Source organism: Bos grunniens, chromosome 29 (assembly GCF_055505025.1).
Source record: "Bos grunniens cultivar Pamir isolate PY7600 chromosome 29, Bosgru_T2T1.0, whole genome shotgun sequence".
Taxonomy (NCBI): domain Eukaryota; kingdom Metazoa; phylum Chordata; class Mammalia; order Artiodactyla; family Bovidae; genus Bos; species Bos grunniens.
The window spans coordinates 3115601-3135296 of NC_141193.1; the positions used below are offsets into that span (position 1 = coordinate 3115601).

Consider the following 19696-nt stretch of genomic DNA (forward strand, 5'->3'; position numbering starts at 1 on the left):
AGGGGTCCTCTGAAGAGGTGGCGTGTGACCTGAATCGTGGTGTCTCCCTGTCCTCGGGGGTGTGGTCTGATCCCTAGACCACGCCTCCTAGATTCTGACGCAGTTACTGGGGGTCTGGTGCGGCAGAAGCTTCTAGGCAGCCCCCACCCCGCAGTGCTGGTGCCTCCCCGTCCCTCCTCAGTGCGTGTGCCGTGTGGGTGCAGGGGAAAGCGTGTGCGTGTGTGTGTGTGTGCGTGTGTGTGTGTGTGTGCTCAGTCATGTCCGACTCTGTGCGAGCCCATGGACCGTAGCCCGCCGGGCTCCTCTGTCCGTGGGATTTCCCAGGCAAGAACACTGGAGTGGGCTGCCATTTCCCTCCCCAGGGGAATCTTCCCGACCCGGGACTGAACTTGCATCTCCTGTGCCTCCTGCATTGGCAGGCGGGCTCTTTACCACTGAGCAACCTGGGAAGCCCAGAGGGAAGAGCACAGCAGATTTAAATGAGCGCCGAGACACAGGAGTGCTTTTCTCTCACCTTCCCAGGTGCCTTCAGCCTCCGTCTGGCCCACTGCTGCCCCAAACCCCCTGCTCTGCACCCCCACTCACTGTCAGCCTGTGTTAACTGACCGTCATCTGTTAGTGACTTTCCCAGGGTGTGGCAGAACCTGGGCCCCTCCCGAATCTAGTTCTGACCTACTGGTTCTGGTGGAGGCTGTTGCCAGTCCTTGGCCATGATCTTGAGCTGAGTTCTCACGTCTGCACAAAACCCCAGAGTAGCCCCTGGGCGAGCAGGGTCCCACTGCTTTGAGGACTAGCCGGGTTAGTATATTTGGATGTACAGAGTAGGTGAAGAGTCATAAAACCTCGCTTCTGGTATGTTAAATATGTCAGGTGTCTGAGATTCCACTTGAATAAAAACTTTTTTTTGCAAAAAAACCACATTTGCGTCTGTGTGTGTGTGTGTGTGTGTGTGTATTAACTGTGGCCCACCAGGCTCCTCTGTCCATGGGGTTCTCCAGGCAAGATTACTGGAGTGGGTAGGCATTCCCTTCTCCAGGAGAACTTCCCGAGCCAGGGTTTTCTGCATATCAGGCAGATTCTGTACCATCTGAGTCAGCAGGGAAGCCCCCTATATGTATACACACACATATGAAATAAACCAGAGCTGAGGGAACCTCTGCCTGTTTATAGAGTTCCTTCGTGTGTGTGACTCTTGCAGCTTTGACCTTGGTAGAGTCATTCTGTTTTTACTATGTGTCTTCTGTCCCAGGTCAGCTTTCATATGTTCTCTATGTCTGAGGAGGGAACCAGGAAGAAAACTTAGCTGCCTGCTCCTCACAGGTGTTAGGAGACTCAGGAGGCAGTTTGAGATTTTATGTTTTCTTGGAACAATTGTGTGCTTTCTTGGAACATTTCAGCAGCAAAATGTGGAGTTTGTGTTAAAATTGCTTTTCCCACTGTTACTTTCTTTTGCGCTTATTAATAGGCGCCCAGCAGGGCCAGTGAAGCAAACACATTCTGAGAGATGCTGAATTTATCGACTTGTATTTGTATAGCTTGGTATTTCCCCCAGAGGTTAGTTATACTAGAAACGTCTGCCTACGGGTGGTGAGCAACCTTCCCTTCCGGGTCCTGCCACTGACTTTTCCTGGGGAAGCTGGTTTCCAGATGGAGTTTTTGTCCTTAGTTTCCTATCCTCGGAGCATTCCCCTCCCCTCTCCCCCCTGCCATAGGTTGGAGAAGCCCTTCCACCCATCATGGCATTGCCCCATGAGATGCAGGACACCGACTTCTGTGTGAATTTCAGATTGTTAGTGTTTTAGTGTGAGTACCCCGATGGCTCAGCACGTAAAGAATTCGCCTGCAGCGCAGGAGACAAAGAGACGTGGGTTCTATCCTGGGTCAGGAAGATCCCCTGGAGAAGGAAATGGCAACCCACTCCAGTATTCTTGGCTGAAAACTCCCATGGACAGAGGAGCCTGGCGGGCTGCAGTCCAGTGGTTTACAAAGAGTGGGACACGACTGAGCACCTTACACCCCATGTCCTGCCCACTATTTAGGAAGTACTTAGGATAAAACGTATCCGTTGTTTATCCAAAATGCGAGAGTCCCGGGTGCCCGCTGTGTCACCCGCGGCCCCAACCGCAGTTAATAATTAAGTGTTTCCCCAGGTGTTTGCTTTTCCCGTGGATCAGCTGATTGAGTTACGCAAGCTCCTTTTTAAGGTCAGGACCAGCCTGCTGGGGCTTTTGGCCTGAGCTCCCTGGACGTCCTGGGAGGAAGTGGGCAGGGGTCTGCCTTTTCCCCTCAGCCCTGTCCAGTGGGTTTCGACGGTGGCTCCTTGTGGCCAGGTGAGAACTGCGGGTGGCAGGGGTCTGGGGGACTCCGGGCGCCTTCCCCTCGATTGTCAGTTCCGTGTGGCGCAGACACCCGTAAACCACCCCAGCCCACCTTTGGTTCTCTGGAAGGAAGACCCTGGGGTCAGGTACACTCCACTGTTCAGGCTGCGTGTCCACGATGGGTCACCGGCCTGGGGGCCGCGGCTGCAGGGTCACCCTGGAGGAACAAGGGTGGCCAGCGTCTGCACATTCCCAGGGTTTGCCCGTCGTCTGACCTGTCTCAGAACCACCTCTGGACCTGGACGTGCATGTTGTTCCCACGCCCTGTGCGACAGCCGCGGTTGGTTAGTCGCTCGGTCGTGTCTGGCTCTTTGCGACCCTTGGACTGTAGCCCGCCAGGCTCCTCTGTCCGTGGAATTCTCCAGGCAAGGACACTGGAATGGGTTGCCATTTCCTTCCCCCAGAGTTTGCTCAAATTGGTATCCGTTGAGTCCGTGATGCTATCTGACCGCCTCATCATCTACCGCCCCTTCTCCTTCTGCTTCAGTCTCTCCCGGCATCAGAGTCTCGGGGCATCTAAAGACCACGTCCATCAGGGGGACTTCCCTGGCGGTCCAGTGGCTAGGGGGATGCGCTCCCAATGCAGGGGGCCTGGGTTCCATCCTTGGTCAGAGAACTAGACCTCAAATGCCACAACTCGGACCCGGTGCAGGCAGATAAATATAAAAAAATAAAGACAACGTCGATGTTGGGGCCTCGCCTAGACCAGTTGAATCAGGCCTCCTGGCACCACCGTTTTTTAGAACAAGGTCCCAGGTCGCTTCCTGGTGCAGCGGGATGAAGAGACACTGCTCTGGACGGCTGTGGTTCAGTCAAGTCGTGTCCGACTCTGTGACCCCGTGGACGGCGGCACACCAGGCCTCCCTGTCCATCACCAACTCCTGGAGCCTGCCCAGACTCATGTCCATTGAGTCAGTGATGCCGTCCAACCATCTCATCCTCTGCCGCCCGCTTCTGCTTCTGCCCTCAGTCTTTCTCAGCGTCAGGGTGTTTTCCAATGAGTCGGCTCTTCGCATCAGGTGGCCAAAGGATTGGAGCTTCAGCATCAGTCCTTCCAACGAATATTCAGGATTGATTTCCTTTAGGATTGACTGGTTTGACCCCCTTGCTGTCCAAGGGACTCTCAAGAGTCTTTTCTAGCACCACAGTTCAAAAGCATCACTTCTTGGGCGCTCAGCCTTCTTTATGGTCTGACTCTCTAACCCACGGCAGTGAAAGTGCAGAGTCCTAACCACTGTTCTCGAGGATATTAAAACATGGAAACCTTGTTGGAAATGATTTTATATATATATATGCACCTATATAATGGTACTTCCCTGGTGGCTCAGACGGTAAAGAATCTGCCTCCAACACAGGAGACCCAGGTTTGATCCTTGGGTTGGGAAGATCCCTGGAGAAGAAAATGGCAAGCCACTCCAGTATTCTTGCCTGGGAAGTCCCATGGACAGAGGAGCCTGATGGGCTGCAGTCCATGGGGTCATAAAGATTCAGACACAACTGAGCAACTGAAACAACACACACAATGATGTAGTACGTAATTTATATTTATATTATGTTATAATATGATGATTGTGTGTATGTAATTATCACAATATATTATAATAACATACAACCGTTTCCATATTACAATTATAATTGTAACTGTATTCTGTATTATATAGTATATTTGTGGCATATAATTATGCCAGGCACTCATTTTTTTCCTGGGTAAATGGTGAATGCACAAAGGCAGGAATGAACGTGTTGGTGGAAGTCGCAGCCAGGCTGGCTGGGACCTTCCTAAGGTAGGACCCGGGGTGGCCAGACCCTGTCCTCGGCCTCAGACCCACCCCGCCCTCTCCAGTCTGTGCTCTTGTACGGTTGGAAAAATATGTAACCCAAGTGACAGGCGTTTGTCGGTGAATTCAGGAGTCCCCCAGTGCACTGAAGTTTAGTGGAGGATGGGATGTACTCTGCAAATTCTAGGCTTCCCTGGTGGCTCAGATGCTAAAGCATCCACCTCCAATCGGAAAGATCCTCTGGAGAAGGGAATGGCAACCCACTCCAGTGTTCTTGCCTGGAGAATCCACGGACAGAGGAGCCTGTGGGCTACAGTCCATGGGGTCACAAAGAGTCGGACGTGACTGAGCAACTATTTTCACTTGGTAGTTTTACTTTAAGAAACGAAACCCTTCCCTGGGTGATACCAGTAATCTGCTGTCTGAGATGTTTGACCAGGGACCCCTCACGGGAGGTATGAAGGCAGAAGGCTGAGGAGGAGGCCAGGCTGCGGGGTTGGGTGGATCACTTTGCAGCTGCTTAGACTTGAGGCCTGCTGGCCAGGAAGAGAGCTCACAGGAGGTCTGACCACGTGGAGTCACTTGGTTCTGGGAGGACCTGGGGAGGAGGGCAGGCTGGCCAGGGAGTCGCTGCAGCTTGCTCCAGGCCCGGGTGCTGCATGGCTGACCTCAACCAGGCCAGATTTTCCTGGTGGTCAGGATGAGCCAGATCTCGGGGTTTTCATGTGAAGCCTCCGGGTTAGGACTCACTCAGCCTCTGCAGGTTGGACATAGCAGCGTTTATTGACCCCGTGTCTGAGGACGGCCCGGGTGCTCTTGGCGGTAGGGGAGCCCCTGACCCAGACATGGTCTTGCCTTTCCCTGGGTGTGTGGGAGGGTGCATTTTCTGGGGTGGCGTCTGCACTTTGCTGGGCTTCGTGTGTCTAATCAGTGGCTGGGAATGTCCTGGGACCTGGTGGCCCAGAAGAGAAGCACTTCCATGGGTGTCCGCTGACCTTAAGTGAACTCTGGAGGTAAATGGTGGGCATCAGCCTTCTCAGACTGGACGCCGAGTTGGCACTGACTGAGCTGTGTCCTGCCTGGGACTTTTCTGAGGCTCGTCACCCCAAAATGAATGGCTTCTGGGGCCATGCACCCCAGCCCCTGGGGTAGTCGGACAGGTGGCCATCTTCCTCCCCTCCCTCCCCATTGCTTTTCTCCCCGCACCTCTACTGTGAAATATTTCCAGCATAAAGAGACGCACAGAGAATAGCATTGCAAGCATCTGTGTCCCACGTTTGTTGAAGTCTGGCTTTCTCTCGTCACCTGGAACTATTTCGAGGAAACTGAAAGTTACAAGTGACGTCACAGGCACTGTGACCCCCTTTCTGCCCCCTGCCCCCCACTTGGGCGTTCCTGTTGCCGTGGGTTCCTCTGTCCCATCGCTCACGTCGTGCTCACTTCAGGCTGCAGACGGGCCTGTGTCTTCCCGGCCTTTCTGAACAAGGACACCGTGTCTGAATGGCCCTTTCTCAGGGCTCCATTCGGGGCCCTGAGTGGGTCGTTGGGGTCCACGCTGCTCTCAGGTGTACTGTCTGTGGGAAGAGGAGACCACACCTTGGTCGGGCAGACCCTGAATGACTAGGGGTGGTGTGTGAGCTGGGTTAGCCAGGACACCCTGTTTTGTAGGGAACAGCCTGGGACATCTTTCTTGTTCCGTGAACTTGACCATTGACTTCCTTTACCGAGTTCACACAGAAGTGCAATTGCTGGTTTGGCATGCACCCCCCGGCCCAGGACCCCTGGTCGTCTCAGCTTTTAGCCTGACCTTTCTGAGCCGGGCCCCCAGTCCTGGGCGTGTCTCATGGGCAGGTTTTAGCCTGACCTTTCTGACGCCTGCCCACAGACCTGGGGGTGTCTCGTGGGCAGCCTGCCCCCAGTTCTGTCCTGCTAACGCCCGTGGAATGAGATGGCGGTTGGCCCCCTCACGTGGGTCCTTGCCGGGGGGCTTTTATTGCACTTGATGGTGGGGAAGCTGCCCTCCCAGCCTCCGCAGGCTCTTGGAGACCCCCGGCCCTCCCCCATCAGCCTTTGGGTTCCGCTGTGCTCCCGGGCCTGGAGATTATCTCATTTCTGAGCCTGGCCCTGCGTGCTGGGTCTATTTTTACACAGTACCTATCATTGCCATGTTTGAAGCAGAGGGGGTTATTATAGCAGGAGCTTGGTACCCTTCTGACCCAAAGCCTGCATCTCTCTGCCTGCTGCTCTTCCTCCAAGAAAAACAAAGCGAGCTGTTCCTCTTACTCCCGAACGTTTCAGACCGCCCACTGCCCCTTCGGTCCGTCCCCGTGAGCTGTGGCTGCGGCCACAGTGAGTTCGGGCTCCTTTTAAGCGCTAGGTTTCCAAGCAGCGGGGCAGGGCTCTCGGGGCCCCCACAGGTCCTGCCTGGCTCGGGCCCGGGAAGGGGTAGGGGTGTGTGGAGGTGTGTGTGTGTTACCCACGGTCACCCAGCCTGCGACTGCGCCTCCGACACCGGCCTCTGCCACGCCCCCGGCTTCCTCCTCGAGCCTCCCCTGATGTCTGTCTCCCTCCTCCCCTCTCCGTGTAGAAACGCACAGCCATGCCACGCAGCCCCACGTCCAGCGAGGACGAGATGGCCCAGAGCTACTCAGACTCCTCGGAGGAGTCGGACTCGGACAGTTCCAAGGAGGAGACCATCTACGACACCATCCGGGCCACGGCCCAGAAGCCGGGCGGCGCCAGGGCGGAGGAGGGCCAGGCCCACACGCTGGTGCTGCGCATCGTCATCGAGGACCTGCAGCAGACGGTGAGCCCGCCCGCCCGCCCGCCCACCGCCCGCGTTCCGGCCCATGGCAGGTGTGACCTGGGCTCGAGGGGCCTCTGCTCGCCCCCTGCCCCGCCGGTTCCCGAGGCCCTGCTGCTGCTGCCCCCTCCCCACGAGCGCCCCGCCCACCCCCTCCTGCTGGGCCCTCCTCACTGCTCGTGGCACCTACTATGTGCAGGGACGGAGGCCAAGCCTCTGAGCAGAGAGACCAGCCTTGCAGAGGCAGCGAGCACAGTGGGTGCCTTAGTAAATGGGCTGCCTGCCCCGGGCAGGCCCTGCTGCCTCCCCTGGCACTGGGGCTCCTGCTTCCTGGAGTCTGCAAGCTCTGCCCGGTGTGCCCTTCCCTGCCCTGCCCGCCAGCAGCCCCTGAGTCGTCCCTTGAGGTCCGAGCCCCATGCTGTCTTATGCACACGAGGGAGACATTCCTTCAATGCTGAATTTGCATGAGGTCCCGGTGGCCACAGCGGGTGCAGGAGAGGGGAATCCCTGGCTGTGGTGCTGTTTTGGGGGCCTTGGAGAACGCAGGAGGGGCTCCCTCTGGGGTGGACAGGACGCACGCTGAAGCTGGGTGGGTGGGCCTGGCAGGGGTGGGGGGCTGCACCGGGCATGGTGGGGGAACCCTTCGGGCTGGCCAGGGCTGGACCTGAGCCCCCTGCAGAGTCACGTCCAGGGTCTGGCTGGTGGATATGGCGTCCAGGCCCGAGGCGAGGCTGGGAAGGTTCGGTGACCCCAGGAGGGGTTTCTGGAGGCTGGCAGGTGGCGCACAGACCCACATTCGTGCTGAGTGGGTGCCTCCCAGTGGGGATTCTTGTCTCTTGGGATCAGGTGACTGGGGTCTCAGCCCGTGCTGGGTGGGCTCCGCTCTGGGGCATCTCCTTTCTCGTCATCTCTGCCCCTTAGGTCTCCGTGGGGCTTGTGTGCCTGAGAAGACCCCTCATGTTAGAGTTTAGAGAGGAGGTGGGAGAGGCGGGGCTGGGGCGGGTGTAGACGGCCTCTGGGAGGCTCCAGCCTGTGAGCTTGAAGGCCCTGCTGGGAAGGGGTCTGACTGGGGTCAGAGGGACTGGGGAGGCCCGCGGCGCCACCTCCTGGCCGGATGGCACCGGTGCGGCCCTTGGGCTCTGACCCAAGGCCCAGTCTCCTGCGCCTCAGGTCTCCCAGGAAACCCCCGCTCCTGGGGAGGGGCCGTACCTGGGCCGAGGGTGCTGTGCTCTGGGGTCATCTCAGGGCCAGCTCTCACGACCCCACCTTCCCGGGAGGGCTCAGGCGGACCTGAGCCCTAGAACCATCCTGGCAGCAGGGCAGGCCCAGCGTTCATTCTTCCTTCTGACTCATCTGACATCTCTTATGAAAGTTACATGATTATTATAAAAAGCTTCAGGTCATGTGCATTGGAGAAGGAAATGGCAACTCACTCCAGTGTTCTTGCCTGGAGAATCCCAGGGACGGCGGAGCCTGGTGGGCTTCCGTCTATGGGGTCGCACAGAGTCGGACACGACTGAAGCGACTTAGCAGCAGCAGCAGCAGCAGCAGCTCCAGGAGCGGTTGTTTCAGACGTGTCTCTCCAAGGGGTTGCAGGTAATGGGTGGCCTGGGCAAGCACAGACTCAAAGTACATACGCTGTTAATAAATCAGCCTCATTAAGGTGACTTAATTTGAAAGTAAAGGGAGAAAAGGTCAATGAAGAAAAAGCTGAACTTTAGTATGTTTTTTTTTGCCACAAGAGAGACTTGTTTCCAAATGAATCTATCAAGTTAAAGGAAATGATTACAAAAACACTGGGAGGCTGACCTCTTTATTGGTTTTCATTTTTGATTAGTTTTTTTCTCCTGTTTTTTTATTTTTTGGCTGTAAGGAACTTAGTGTTCTCTCCCTGTATATTGGGGGTGGATTAAGCTAATTGCTGTAATAAACAGCCCTCCAAACCTCAGGCACCCGACACATAGATGTTGTATTTCTCAGTCCCCTGGGGATTGGCAGGAATGAGGAGGGGGTGGTTCACATGTGCGTCTATGGGGTCGCACAGAGTCGGACGCGACTGAAGCGCCTTAGCAGCAGCAGCAGCAGCAGCAGGTCTTGTGGGAAAGCACAGAGGCCAGCTCCAGGAGCAGTTGTTACTATTGTTTCATGAACATTTCAGACGTGTCTCCAACACACGTGTATATGTGAGGCCTCTCCTCCCCACCCACCGGTTCTTGCTGGTGTGGGGCGCTCTGCCCGCGTCGCCGTCCACCCCGCGTGACGCCTGCAGCCTTCAGAGCCCTGGGGTCTCAGTGCCTCTCCCACGGTCACCGCTCATTGCCGGCGCACAGAGGCCTTCTCTCGTGCCCGCTCTGCGTGCCGTCCCACCTCTTACGTGGGTGGAGCTGACCATCCAGGGTTTTCTCAGGAGGAGGTCGTGTGGGCAGTGCTTCCCCAGTGACCGGCCCGCTGGTCTCGCTGGTCTCACCGCTGGCGGTCGTGATGCTCTTTGCAGCCCATCGCCCGCGGGGGATGCAGTGGGTGAGGGTCCCGAATGCCTCTGGCTGCATCTCATCTGTGGACCAGTGCACAGCCTTGTTGCGTGTGCGCTTTTGTGTCAAGAGTATTATTTAATACACGCAGTTGACTCAGGATTAGCGCCAGGCTCACGGCCAGCAGCCTCTGACTCTCACCTGGAGGCGCTCGCCTGACTCGTGGTTTCTCCCCGAGGCTCATCACCGCCTTCTTGTCCGTGGACACCAGACCCAGCTTCAGCTCTGTGCCTGGGGGCCATTTTAAACCTCAGGACCACCAACAAAAAGCACCGAAATGCAAAACTGGGCCCTGAATAGACCCGGATAAAGACTGCTGTTTATAAGATCACAGCGGGCCCAGAAGGGAGCCGGCTGGGGGCGGGCATGGCTGCTGTGTCTGCGAGTGGTCACAGCGGTGCTGCTCGTATTGATCTGGGGTTACCAGTAAATTTTAGCAAGTAGGCAAATCCCCAAATACATAATCCGCAAAGAATAAGGACTGCGTACAAGAGCATGTCAGCTAGTGTGTGGTTTTCTTGTGGAATCTTGAGCCACTGTTCCTGCCCCATGTCGCCCCAGACCTGCAGGGATGTCGTTGTATAGTCTGCTTGCCCTGAACTTATGCTAGAAGTATCTTGTCCAGGACTTGATTTTTTTTCTTTACTGGATTCCTAAAGAATTGACTTCAGTTACTAACCCAGGTGGCTCAGATGGTGAAGCATCTGTCTGCAGTGCGGAGACCTGGGTTGGATCCCTGGGTGGGGAAGATCCCCTGGAGAAGGGCGTGGCAACCCACTCCAGTATTCTTGCCTGGAGAATTCCATGGACAGAGGAGCCTGGCGGGCTACAGTCCCTGGGGTCACAAAGAGTCGGACATGACTGAGTTGACTAAGCATCCGGGTAGTGTTTGGTGCTGGCCATTCTGTTTTTCCTGAAGAGTCTGTTTCCCAGATTTTTCCTTTTCCCCCTTTCTCTCTCTGGGAGCTCTTCTCTGTTTCAATGACACAGTTTCCCCTTTGTATTGAAATACAGTGGATTTACAATGCTGTGTTGATTTCAGATATATAGCAAAGTGATTCAGGTATACACATACATATATCAATATGTATAAATATCTATTCTCTTTCAGATTCTTTACCCTTAAAGGTTATTACAAAACGGAGTATGGTTCGCTGTGCTATACTGTAGGTCCTTGTTGGTTATTTCATATGTGTGTATACGTTAGTCCCAAACTCTTAATTTATCCCTCTCCCGTCTTTCCCTTTGGTAACCATGTTTATTTTCTATGTCTGTGAGTTTATTTCTGTTTTGTGTGAGTTCATTTGTGTCTTTCCTTAGACTCCACATGTAAGTGATACTGTATGGTGCTCGTCTGACTGACTTCGCTTAGTATGATCATCTCTGGGTCCATCCCTTTGGTAACCATGTTTATTTTCTATGTCTATGAGTTTGTTTCTGTTTTGTGTGAGTTCATTTGTGTCTTAGACTCCACACGTAAGTGACACTGCATGGTGCTCGTCTGACTGACTTCGCTTAGTATGATCATCTCTAGCTCCATCCATGGTGCTGCAAATGGCGTAATTTCTTCCTTTTTATGGCTGAGTAATGTTCCGCTGTAGGTGCCTCGTCTTCTCTGTACACACATCTGTCGGTGGGCATTTAGGTCGCTTCCAGGGCCTGGCTGTTGTGAATGGAGCTGCAGTGTGCGCTGAGAGGCACGTATCTTTTTGAATTATGAGCGTGCCCAGGAGTGGGGTTGCTGGGTCATAGGGGGGTTCTGGCTTTAGTTTTTCGGGCACCTCCGCACTGCTCTCCGTCATGGGGGTACAGGCACCTTTAGTACTGGCTTTTCCGCCTCTCGCTCCTTCATCCTTTCCCCTGTTGCTTCGATCGCCTGTCACTTCCCTGTTCCTCCTTTCTTTACAGCACGTTCAGGTGCGTCTGTTCTGATTGATCTTTTTGGAAATTACTCTTTCGAGTTGTTGTTTGTAGAGTAGATTTCACGGCTTATTACTTTTCCCCGGCACAAAGCACTGAGCTCTCTCTTCTTCTGCTCAGGTGTGCTTTCACCCGGAGCAGCTGAGCCTGCTGTCTGGCTTTTGCATGCTGTCCTCCTTCCTTTTCTCTGTGCCTTTTCCTGCGACATCTTCCTTATTTCTGCGCTGTTTCTCCTGACCTGTCCCTGTGGTTTGTCAGTGACTTGAATTTCTGTTTGTTCTGGTCTCGAGAGTGAGTCAGACTTGGGGGTCTGTCTGTTGGCCCTTTTAGACACAGGCCCAGGGGCAGGGAGTGTTGAGTCTTTGTAGAAGGTCCAGCCTCTCTTTTCTGAGGTTTCCTGGTGCAGGGAGCTGCCCCGTTCTTGTGGAGGGACACCCGCGACACTCCCACTCAGAAGCCCTGCCAGGAGGAGACTATCTCTGCGGGATAGTCAGCCTCAGGGGGCTTCTTTGTCCCCCCGCCCCTGGCTCAGTCAGAGGAAGGAAGAGAGACGGACCTTGAGTTCACATCTGTCAAGATTTGAGTATAGTAGTGCACAACAGCAGCAATGTTGGAGAAGGCGATGGCGCCCCACTCCAGTGCTCGTGCCTGGAAAATCCATGGATGGAGGAGCCTGGTGGGCTGCAGTCCATGGGGTCACTAAGAGTCGGACACGACTGAGCGACTTCACTTTCACTTTTCACTTTCCTGCACTGGAGAAGGAAATGGCAACCCACTCCAGTGTTCTTGCCTGGAGAATCCCAGGGACGGGGGAGCCTGGTGGGCTGCTGGCTATGGGGTTGCACAGAGTCGGACACGACTGAAGCGACTTAGCAGCAGCAGCAGTGCATAATGTCTGGATTTTTAGATACTTCCCTGGCAGTCCAGTGGCTAAAAATCCACACTTCCAATGCAGGGGGCGAGGATTTGATCCCTGGTCAGGGAACTAAGATCCCGCATGCCACAGGACGTGGCCAAAAAAAAAACCCGCAAAATACCTGGATTTTTGTCCCTGCCAGGGAACATCGGGGGATCCTCCCCGTGGAGGGTTCGGTTTCCGTGGAGCATCCAAGGCGGGGTGTTTCTGGCCGTAGGTCATGCCTGTTTTCGACTTTGGACGCTTTCATTGCTTGGGGTCACTGGGTCAGACCGACTTCACTCCTTCTTGGCCCCTGGGTGCAGCCCTGCTCATCCCTGCGGGGCGCTGGAGTAGGGACCTGGTGACCCTGCCCCCACCCCCGGCGTGGATGGATCCTCACGCTGCGGGTTTAACCCTCTGAGCCCCTAGATCCTGTTACTGTTTATCAGTGCTGGAGGATTCAGAGACTGGGGAAGCACTCCCCTCAGATTTCAGACTCCAGACCCGAGACTGAACGGGAAGGCCGAGGGCGGGCTGAGGACGGAGCCGCTAGGGTGACGTGCCCCTTCTCTGCCATTTCCCCGAGGTGGGCTGCCCGTGTCCCCGGGGCTGGTACTCAAGGTCTGCAAGCCTGAGGTCCCCTGGCAGGTATGCAGTGAGCCAAGCGGGCTGGACTTACAAATGTGTGTGTCCCCCACTGGTTTCCTTAGTCAAAGCCCATCCGTCAGTACCATGTACCCAGGGAGGCCCTTTTCCTCACAGCGGGGAGGGGCTATCTGCTAACCTGGCTGCTGAGAGGTTCTGAGGGCAGCCAGGCGCGTGGGTGGGATGTCAGGCCAGGCCGTCCCAGGCCTGCTGATGGGCCAGGAGGTGTTCTGTCCTCAGACCATGGGCTTTGGGGACCCACAGGGGGCTTCCCAGGCGGTGCTAGTGGTAGAGCATCTGCCTGCCAATGTGGGAGACGCAAGAGACTCAGGTTCCACCCCTGGGTTGGGAAGATCCCCTGGAGGAGGGTATGGCAACCCCCTCCAGTATTCTTGCCTGGAGAATCCCATGGGCAGAGGAGCCTGGTGGGCTTCAGTCCGGGGGCTCACGAAGAGTCAGACATGACTGAGCCACTAAACTGCCAAACCATCGGGAGTTACTGGTGGAGACACACCTGCTCTGCAAAAGGAAGATTCTTCCCCAAAGGAAGATCCTTTCAGGGTCTGGACTCCACTCCCAGAGGCATAACTGTTTCCAGAAACTTCTGAAGACCACTTCTCTTCTCTTTGCTTTGTCCTGAGACAAACAAAGGCCCTGGAGCCTGAGACTAGAAATCCCATGGGTGTGAGCACTCGGACAGAGCAGCCCTTGTTCCCATGAGAAGGCCCTTGCCTTGGTGAGTCCTGGAGGCGGAGATGCAAGACCTGCCTGGAATCCTGCCCTGAGGGCTCTCGGTGCTGCCGAGCGGGTTCCTCAGCCCAGTGCCCGCCGCAGCTGCTCAGGGGGCGGTGCCGCTTCTGCACCAGGTGGGGTCTCTCCCCGGGTGGGGGTCCCTTCCCGGGTGGGGTCTCTCCCCGGGTGGGGTCCCTCCCCGGGTGGGGGTCCTCTCCGGGTGGGGTCCCTCCCCGGGTGGGGTCCCTCTCCGGGTGGGGGTCCCTCCCCGGGTGGGGTCTCTCCCCGGGTGGGGTCCCTTCCCGGGTGGGGTCTCTCCCCGGGTGGGGTCTCTCCCCGGGTGGGGGTCCTCTCCGGGTGGGGGTCCCTTCCCGGGTGGGGTCCCTCCCCGGGTGGGGTCCCTCTCCGGGTGGGGGTCCTCTCCGGGTGGGGGTCCCTCCCCGGGTGGGGTCCCTTCCCGGGTGGGGTCCCTCCCCGGGTGGGGGTCCTCTCCGGGTGGGGGTCCCTTCCCGGGTGGGGTCCTCTCCGGGTGGGGGTCTCTCCCCGGGTGGGGTCTCTCCCCGGGTGGGGTCCCTCTCCGGGTGGGGTTCCCTTCCCGGGTGGGGTCCCTCCCCATGTGGGAGTCTCTATGCAGGTGGGTTCCCTCCCCAGGTGGGGTCTCTGCCCAGGTGGGTTTCTCCCCAGGTGAGGGTTCCTCCCCAGGTACGGTCCCTCCCTGGGTGGGGGTCCCTCCCCGGGTGGGGTCTGGACATGCTTCTTGGCCCACGTGACCCCTCTTTATGCATTTCAGCAGGACTGGAGTGTTGAGCTTTGGGTGGAGAGCGCTGGTCCTCCTTCCAGGAACGCTCCCTCAGGTTGCTGCACACTCTGGTGATCAGAGTCCTGAGTGTGGGGGGTGCTCAGGCCACGCAGGGTGCCGTTGAGTGGGCTCCCGGGCGTGGCGGGCGGGCATTCCTGCTGTTTGCTGGAGCATCGCAGATGCACAGGGAGCTCACGGTGGGGTTGAGGGTTGGCATGCATCCATTAACCTGGCCTTTTAAGCAGGAGGCATGCGCCAACATCAATAGAAACTGTAGCTCTTGTGTTCTTTCTGTTTGGGGCACAGCAAACAGACGTGGGACCAGCGCTGGCACCGGGGTCCTCACAGTCCTGTCCAGCCCTCCCTGAGTGTCACATCACACGGATGGCGCAGAAGAATGCAGAGGGGATGGGGACGCGCTCTCTGGGTTCCCCTGGGTGTTATGTGGCTTCAGCCCCCTCGCCCACCTCCACCCAAGAGTTGGCACCGAGCCGCTGCAGGGAGCTGCCGGTCCTCGTGTCGGTCCCCACGACCCGCCTGGGCGAGTTAACAGTGGTCCCTGGGCCTGCTCTGCCGGGCAGAGGCTTTGGGAAAATGCCTTTGTGCTGTAATCAGCGCTTCCGTCTGTTAGATAGCTGCATCTTCAAGTTTATGTAATTTGGAAAACGCGTCTCAGCTGCTCTCCTCACCGCTAGGCCACAATTCATCTCCTTTCACCCATGTGTCTCTCACTCAGATTTCTCCCCAAGAGCAGCATCCCGCATCCCCGCAGCATCCCGCATCCCCACAGCATCCCGCATCCCCGCAGCATCCCGCATCCCCGCAGCATCCCGCATCCCCGCCCACCTGCCTCCCCCACCCAGCCACACACATAAGCTGACAGCCGCACTTCCGGATCCATCACTTGCCTCCAGTCTGGCCATCAGATGGGCTCAATCCAAGGACCTCAGCCCTCCTGCTCGTCACTGAGGCTCCACACAGAACTCCAAGCTGCAGAGGCTTCACCTCCTCCTCCGTTGGGTCTTTAATCCCTCCTTTATCCTGTTGCCGCAGGCGACCATCATGTTTGCTTTTCACATCTGAGGCTTCCTGTGTTGTTGAGGAAGGGGAGGACTTTATCCTGTGCTGGCAGTTTTGAGTCCATCTCCTCCTGCGGTAGCTGAGAATCCAGCCCCTATGGCTGACCTCTGGCGCTGCAAAGACCAGGAGGTGGGCATGCATCGTGAGAGAAGGTTCTGGAAGGGCCTGTGCAGGAGTGCCTGGTTGCCTTGAGATGCTCCATCAGAGCCCACGGCCAGGCAGGTGTCCCGTTCATCACTGAGCTCCCTGGGGGTCGGAGTCTCCTTCCAGACTTGGTTCCACTCTCAGATGTGGCCTCGGTTCCCCAGGATGTGTTTTTCCCTGAGGGGGATGAGGTGGGTTGGATGAACCTTCTGCCGTATTCTCTGGACTTCCAGGCGCTGGGTCAGCAGAGAGCGAGAGGCTTGGGCCAAGGGACTGGTTGGCCGAGCTTGGCCACTGCAGCTCAGCCCTTGGGGCTCCCTGCTGCCCGGGCTTGTCTCGTTCAGACAGTATTCCTTCTCAGGGGAATCTCATTTCTCATGACAGCTGGGCTTGGCGAGGCTCTACCCGGCTGCACTCCAAGAGGAGGCCCTGTTACCACCCATGTCTGTCCAGCGCCCTCTGCCAGTCACGTCTCTGGCTGGACCTCCCGTCTGGGGCACAGACTTCATTTCTCCCTTGACACGTTCTCAGTCGGAATCTCAGAGGCACCTTGACTCAGATGGTGCAGACCAGATGCTGCCACCCTGTCCCCTTCCCTCTGACCCTCCAAACCTGGCCCGCAGGGTCCCTCTCTCCCCCAGTGGTTACTGTAGAAAGACCCAAGCTCATGGAGGTGTCATCACAGGCTATGAAGTTCATCCCTTGGAGGGCACCATCCGGCCGTTTTCAGTAAGTCTGCTGAGCTGTGCACCCACCGTCCGGGTCTGGACTCTGCCCGTCACCCGCGATGTTTCTCTGCGGCTCATCCTCAATCCCCCTTCCAGCCCTGACAATCGCTGACCATGTTCTGTCTCCACACACGGAGTCCCCTCTTCTGGATGATCCACGTGAGCACGTCACGTGGTGTGTGGGCTTTCACATCTGGCTTCTCTCATCCAGCAGCGTGGCCGTGAGGCTCATCCACATGGTAGCCTCTGTGTTTTATTTCTTTTTATCGCCAAGTCGTAACTTACTGATCATGTGGCTTGTTCCATCCCCGTGGTGATGGTCAGTTGGGTTGTTCCCACTTTGGGCTCTGAACCTTCTCTGATTCTTTGTCTGAGCCAGAACCCAGGAGTTATCCAGGGCCTGTCATCATCCTTCAGCCCGTGCACTGCCAGGCCCTGCCCTTGACCTTCTGAATCCCTTTGAACCCGCGTCACTGTCTCCCCACCGCAGCCCCGTCTCCTCCATCTTCCCTCTGGGGGGCTGCAGATGCCTCTTCTCTCACAAGTGTTCTGCACTTGCCGAAAGTGATTTTTTAAATGTGAACCCAGTTGCTACTTTGTTGTAGAACCCCCCTCCCTCCTCGAGGCTTTCTGTTTTCAGGGTCAGATCAAGTGTACATGGCACCTTGTCCCCTGCAGATCCTCCAGCTCCATGTTTAGGACATCACGAATTCATCTCAGCCCTCGCCTGCACTGCACGAGGGGTGACGTCCGAGTTGAGCCCCAGGTGATGAGAGATTAGCTTGTAAAGCTCTTTGGCTAGACCTTCTGGGCAGAGGCTGGCAGGAGTGGCATGCCTGAGGTGGGAACGAATGGGCTTGGTGTGTCAGAGCAGTGGAGAAGGTCAAGGCTGCCAGCTGGGTGGGTGTTCGGGGCTGAGGTGGGGTGGGGGGGTGTGATTCCCCCTGAAGAACAGCGAGGGCTTTGGGAAGGTTTGGTGCAGAGCATGTGACCTCTTCTCTCAGCTTCTCTCAGGGGAGGGTGGAAGGAAGCAGAGGCAGGTAGGGGGTCCCTGCAAGAATCTGGGACCAGGGGCAGCGGAAGAAGGTGGAGACGGAATGGGGGCAGGTTCCTGATGACAGGGTCGGGGTCATCACAGCAGATGTGACTCTCGCAGGAGCAGGTGCTCAGCCGAGAGAGAAAGGGTCCTTGAGGGTGACTGGTGGCAATGTTGTTTTAAATGTGCTGCCTGCATCTTTGCACCTTCTCAGGAAAGGAGCAAAAACAGACTCCTTTTCTTTTAAAAATAGAGATGTTATTCACATACTGTGCACGGACCATACCGTTTTCCCATTAAAAGCGTACAATTCAGTGAATTTTAGTTAATTCAGAGGTGAGGGTACCCACCACTATAGTCAATCTTAGAATATTTTTATCACCCCAAAAAGAAACCCCATACCCATTAGTGGGGATTCCCCTACCTCTCTCCCAGGGATTCCTCTCCCCCAGGGATCCCTGCCCCCTCCCCCAGGGATCCTCTGCCCTCTACCCCAGGGATTACCCTGTCCCCCTCCCCCAGGGGTTTCCTATCCCCTCCCCAGGGGTTCCCTGTCCCCCTCCCCCAGGGGATCCTGTGTGCCCTCCCCCAGGGATCCTCTGCCCCCTCCCCAGGGGTTTCCTGTCCCCTCCCCAGGGGTTCCCTGCCCCCTCCCCGAGGAGATCCTCTGCGCCCTCCCCCAGGGATTCTCCGCCCCCTCGCCCTGAGTTCCCCTGTCCCCCTCCCCAAGTCCCTGGCAACCACTGGTCTGCCTCTGTTTCTGGATTTGCCCGTCCTGAACCTTCTGTGTTGGTGACATCTGGCAATGTGTGGCCTGGGAGGGAGGCTTCTATTTATTTACTCCTGTTGTCTGCCTCTCCTGTTGGAGAGAAGCCCCTCCCCACAAGTCTTCCCCACCAGAACAACACTTATCCCACGGACGCCTTAAACATCTCCATTCACTGGCCTCACGGGTCCCCCACAGCCCGGGCAGCACAGAGATGAAAACACTCTTGTCTCAGAAAGTGCTTCCGTCTGTCACACTGCCGTTTTGTTTCCGGATTTTCCTTACCTACCTGCTTGTTTGCTGACCGCGAGGAAACGCGCTGAGGATTTTAGACTTAATTAGAAAGTTAGTTGTGTGTGACCCTGACTCGAGTACATGTTCTGCCCTAAAAAACGTCCTCAAAGAGGACTCAGTGGGCAGAAGGAGACAACCGTGATCACATCGTTCATTCGAGAACGGTGTTTCCAGTCGTGGAGTGCGGTCCAAGGCCGACTCCCATCCAGCCAGGGAAGCCCTCGAGACGGAGGAACGCCTCAGGTTCCAGATGGTTGTCTTTTTTTAATTTAGAGAAAATTGAGAATATAGGAAAAGACAAAGAATGATACATCCGTACCAGTTTTTATTATTTATTATGCAGAATTGACAGTGGTTAACGTCTCGTCATTTTTTAGTTATAGGGTTAGAATGTTTCAGATAAAGCCAGTGTCTCTCTCACCCTCCTGGCCATTCTGCTCAGGGGCAAATATTGTGACGAACCCCACTTGTCCCTTGTTCTTACGTGTGTGACAGTGGTCGCTATATGGTATGGTCTTCTTGAGAAAAAAAGAAATTATAGATAACCTGGCATCATGCTGGGCATGTCATTTGTAACTTATGTTTTCCACTAGATGTTATGTTTTTAAGGTTTGTCTTTTTTGTTTTTATCCACCCATTTATTCATCCATCCATCCCTCCATCTATCCATCTCTCCATACACCCGTCACTCCATCCATCCATCTGTCCATTTGTTCATCCATGCATCTATCCATTCATCCACCCAGCCATCCATCCGTCTGCCCCTCCATCCACCCAGCCAGTTAGCCAGCGATCCGTCTGTCTGTCCATCCATCCATCTGTCTGCCCTGCCTTGCAGAAATATATGGTTTTCATGTTTATCTCTACTTTGAGCTGCCCTGTGTTGTCCTTTGTGGCGTGCATTTGGATCTCTCGGCGGGGACAGAAGCATGGAATCTGGTTTTCTTTGTGGTTTCGTTAACTGCTTGCTAAGGCCAAGGAGAGCCCCACCCCCTGGTCCCCGACTCCCCCCGCCTCTAGTTTCTCTGTGACGTGGTGATAATCAGCCTCACTGTCCTTCAGTGCAGTGGTTTACACTTCACGGTTAATCAGGAGATTGAGGCGTCATCGGTTGTTTAAACTGAAGGGGAAGGTTCAGGGGCTCTTGGGCTGTGACCGAGCTGG

The 19696-nt window shown here is 56.1% G+C and overlaps 1 protein-coding gene across 9 annotated transcripts in view; it reads left to right on the top strand.

Moving 5' to 3' along the window:
- SHANK2 (SH3 and multiple ankyrin repeat domains 2) overlaps positions 1-19696 on the top strand; it is a 566663-nt gene that overhangs the window by 84668 nt on the left and 462299 nt on the right. For all 9 annotated transcript variants that reach the window (XM_086383908.1, XM_086383906.1, XM_086383907.1 and 6 more), the window contains one exon: positions 6744-6962. In XM_086383908.1, coding sequence (XP_086240034.1) covers positions 6756-6962 — 207 coding nt within the window. In that variant the 5' untranslated portion in view covers positions 6744-6755. The remainder of the gene's footprint in view (positions 1-6743; positions 6963-19696) is intronic.